The 4,675-nt window shown below is 35.7% G+C and overlaps 1 protein-coding gene across 1 annotated transcript; it reads left to right on the plus strand.

Annotated features, from left to right (window-relative positions):
* Window positions 1-3,265: 3,265 nt before the first annotated feature.
* On the plus strand, window positions 3,266-4,330 carry LOTGIDRAFT_156217 (hypothetical protein; the record flags this gene model as incomplete). Its single annotated transcript, XM_009046229.1, has 3 exons — window positions 3,266-3,286; window positions 3,675-3,996; window positions 4,302-4,330. 3 exons carry the CDS (start codon window positions 3,266-3,268, stop codon window positions 4,328-4,330), a joined length of 372 nt encoding a protein of 123 aa, XP_009044477.1.
* Window positions 4,331-4,675: the final 345 nt, after the last annotated feature.

Consider the following 4,675-nt stretch of genomic DNA (forward strand, 5'->3'; position numbering starts at 1 on the left):
AATATGATAAATAAGCAATTCAGCTGAGATTATAATCTCGAGTTATTCCCCTTACTTCAGCTCTCTTGACCTTGGCTCTACTAAACGAATATAAATGACGTTATTAACTAACTAAATCAATAATAAGAATTACTTCGTTTCGTGATATCCCATAAAGATTGCGTTTTTATACGCGCCCTAGAGATCAACAGGCTGCCGTTATTTACAGGATCGTTAATTAGCGTATGAAACGAAATGTGATGAAATGGAAAAAACAATTTGAGTGGCTTTGTTAAAGATTGAGTTAAATTTTCTCCATGATTTTTCGTCATTAATCAACATCAAGCCATATTTATGAGAAAATTCGATGGAGATGATCGATCTTTAAAATCTATTTTTTAAAATTCTCATTGAATATTTTTTCTGGGTTTTTATTTTGTCATGATGATCGCTAACAAGCTCTATTTTATTCCTTACTCTATCTCTTTTATTCATTCAATTATTCATCCATTCATTCTTTTATTCAATATGCCTTTTTCATTCATTTCATCCATTCAGTTGTGTTTTGCAAGAGCAACAACAATGTTTTTCCAGGTAAGCACCCACCCCATCAAAAACCTACATCAAGATGTCAGAACAAGAGTCTTTGGATAAGGAATTTAAAATTTACTCCCACAGAACACAGACATGAGTCGGAGCGGAAACAACAATCGAACGCAACTACCAAGAAATCAGTATCAGTGACCTCCCTTGACTCTAGCAGGTTCTGAGCATTCTGTCCTCCAAATTAAGTTAATAAACGATGACAATGGCCATCTATTTCATTTAATATCCTCTCAAATAGAATCAAGGCTCATCATTTTCTCACTATATTCAATAAAATATGGTTATTGTTAGGAAAATTGACATCCGTGACCTTAAGTGACCTCATGGAGAGATGTACAGAATACATTTGGTCTTGAAATATTGTCAATAATATGGAATTTGGATATCTGTCATGTCACATACCGACTTGATTGACGTTTACAATCACTCTTATGTACAGGCTGGGTCAGGTCGAAGTCGAAATCGGTGAAGTTGACATAGGAGTTTTACACCAAACATAAGAATGTCTTAATGGGCTAAACCGGACATTGCTATGCAGTGGGCATTAAGGGAACTTTTGGCAGAGGTTTCTTGAACTCCCTCCGAGGATTGGCGAATAGTGCTTGGCAAATAATTGGATGGCTATAACGAAAATCTCAATACGCATGCGAGGCAGATTCACACAAATAATTTAAAAAAAGAAACATTGAAAAAAGCAACTATCAAACAACGAAATTGATTGTTAGCATTATTAAACCACTTTAGAATTCCACGTCAAACCATATAAAAAAATTCACCAAACATGTTAAAATTAAAAACGGAACTGTAAAATTTAATTAGATTCTAGTCACTTCCGGTAAAAGAATTTCTGATCGATCAATGCCAAAAAATGTCAGAAAAACTTGACAAGTTAATTTCAATAAACACCGATCATTTCAGTTTATTTAATTTTAATTATTTCTCTAAGCCTCTTTTGTTTGTGTTCGTTGATCTGGTTAATTTCAAATTTATCATCAGTTACAACTGGATTAACAAATTGACTTTAACAAAGTTATAAGCAAGTGATTTTTATCATAACTGCAAGCATTGGCTTCTATCTTCATAATGTCAAGCTCTTACCAACTTCCTACTTCGTACATTGACTGAAATAGTCACCTTTCTGGTAACACATCTTCACAATGTCAAGCTATTACCAATTTCCTACTTCGTACATTGACTGAAATAGTCATCTTTCTTGTAACAGATCTTCACAATGTCAAGCTAATACGAACTTCGTACTTATATCTTGGCTGAAATAGTCACCTTTCTTGAAACACATCTTCACAATGTCAAGCTAATACGAACTTCGTACTTATATCTTGGCTGAAATAGTCAATTTCTTGAAACACATCTTCACAATGTCAAGCTAATACGAACTTCGTACTTATACCTTGACTGCAAAAGCTACTATTCTTGTCTCACAGAATGCAGCAGTTCGATAAATAATCAGTCCAAACAAGACAATTCCGTTAATCAAAATCTCACCCAAATTATGGCAAAATCGAGAGTAAAAGTTGTGTGGTCGTGGACTCCCCCAAACAGAATTGTAAACTGGTATACAATCTAATCAAACCCCTTCATTTAGAAGATTCAAAAAGGTGACTATTGCTGTCAAGGTACATGACAACGTTCTTAATAGCTTGACATTGTGGATACACGGTTTCTCCTTTTTTATGTACCATACCTTGTTCCAGAATTTAAAATACAGGCCACATATTCTTGAAATGATCTTAGCGCTATGTCCTAGGTTCTTATCTTCTAACATTGATTCTAGGACATCCTAGGTTCTTATCTTCTAACATTGATTCTAGGACATCCTAGGTTCTTATCTTCTAACATTGATTCTAGGACATCTTAGGGCTAAGATCGTTTCCAGAATACATGGCCAGAAAAAGAAGAAAATAAACTACCACTTTTTTACAAGGACTTTCGAGGATCCTTTCTAAAAGCTGACCCGTGGCCTGTTTCGTCCTGGATTGTCAGTACCCATTTACAGCTAGGTCGACTGGTATAATAAGAACAATATTATATTCAGACTTTCGAGATTAGAATTCACGACCACCGTTGTTCAAAGATCTATTGGATAAAGGGAAGTAACCATGTTATACACAAGTCCTCATTCAGACAAACTTAAAGTTACTTAATGAAAAATTTACTTACAAAATAATTTAACTATATATCAGTAATTGCTAGCGGAAAATGACGGGAGATGAAACAAAATATCCACTCGAGAAATCTCATCACAATAATACATTTAAAAAATCTCAAGATCGATATGCCAAGATGCTAAATCGGTGCACTACAACCATAAAAAGTTGACAAGTTGTCGCCTGATTAGAGGATATGCACTGAACGATGAAATCGGACTGTTTTATACATTATCGTGTAAAAATCAGTTAAAATAAGTGAATCTGTCACAGGGCGTTATCGCGTTAATCAATATCCGTTTAATATATAAACCCTCACTAATCTGTCAGTTTTATTCATTGAATATCGTCTTCTGATTCAGCTTAATTTTGAAGAGTCTACAGCATCTTATTTGATAGGTAAGAAAAATCTGAATGGAGTTTTACATCCAATTCATTTTTTTTTATCGTATTGAGCTTTGTACATGTGTTGTACACCTTTGTGTTGTATTTCTATGAACAATTAGGCGCCGAGTATGAGCCACAGACCTGTCAAGGTAAGATAACACACCCGGCATGTAGGAACTACATTGTAGATGATAATACAAACATGGGTTGGGAGGCAAAGTCGAGTTAGCCATGGTTTTCAGAGCACCAACCCAGTTCCTATTCCAAAAGAATCGCTACTGCCTGCATCGCCGTCATGGCAAAACCTGGTCAAATTTCAAAAGGTAAACGTCATCAAAATAACTTGATGATTTTGAAAAGCGTTACGGATTCAGGGAAACATAATCAACTGAATAAACATTCTTCTTGATCTCAGCATTGTGGCCCTACCAGTTTCACGAGGGAATCACATCTTAGGAACTGGCAGGTCCAGATTTGTCGGGTTAGTTAAACAGTAGTTATTGGCCTCTATATTCTATTATCACTTCTGGATTTCAGATCATGGAGAAGATAACTCTATCAGGCTTATTGTCAGTAGTCGCTGTTATCCTGGCGGTAATGGCGCCAATGGTTGACGCTTGGTTCGACACCTGGAACCCATTTGCAACACAACCGGCGTTCGAACCCGAGTATTTCGACTGTAAATTTTACGCTGATCGATCTGGTGGAAATTGTCAGAGCTATTTTAAGGAATGCGAAGATTTCTGGAGCCATAAGACCAAGGTTACCCACATGACTTGCCCCGGAGAGCTGTTTTTCAGCGAGTCTTTTGAAGAATGTGTGGACCCAAAGAAATTCTTCAAGCGATGCCCAGTTAAAGGTTAGTATATTTGAATCTTACGGATAAGGGGTCGATGCATGACCAAACATTGGAAGTATTAGCTATGTCATGAAAGTTTGACTCCATTAAACAGAGAGTAAAGACGTTTTCTACACTGTTGTGCACCAGGAACATGTAGTGGTATATAAATTCTTACTACGAAGTAGTCCGGAAAACTATGACCCTACACGAAATTTACATTTCTCTCTGCCCTCTCCCTTTCTTTCCGAGGCGACCCTTGTCGGAGCCTGTACATAGAGTTTCGACTTACGTTATTACAATATTATTTCTTTTTATGCTTTCAGGGCATGGATTCTTTAATTCCCGTTGGTAAGAATCGTACCCACTATATTTTGATCCATAAAGGTCGTGCGAGTCAGTAGATATCCAGACTTGCATGGCAGTTGTCAATAAGCTTACATAGTTTAGCTATGTATGAATATTATATCTCTGTTAATGCATCCAAAATACCAAAATCAAAATGTTATATTTTATTGTAAATAAGTTTTTTGATATCTATTTCTGTATGATTTGTTATGTTATTAAAATTTTTCGTATCTGATTGTTTTTGTATGTATTGGAAGATTTTATAAAATGTATCATGTATCATTAATATTAAATGTGTATCATTCACTTAATTATTATTTTCTGTCTGTCAACGCGCACGAGGAGGGGGTAG

This window comes from Lottia gigantea, assembly GCF_000327385.1.
Source record: "Lottia gigantea unplaced genomic scaffold LOTGIsca_10, whole genome shotgun sequence".
Lineage (NCBI taxonomy): Eukaryota > Metazoa > Mollusca > Gastropoda > Lottiidae > Lottia > Lottia gigantea.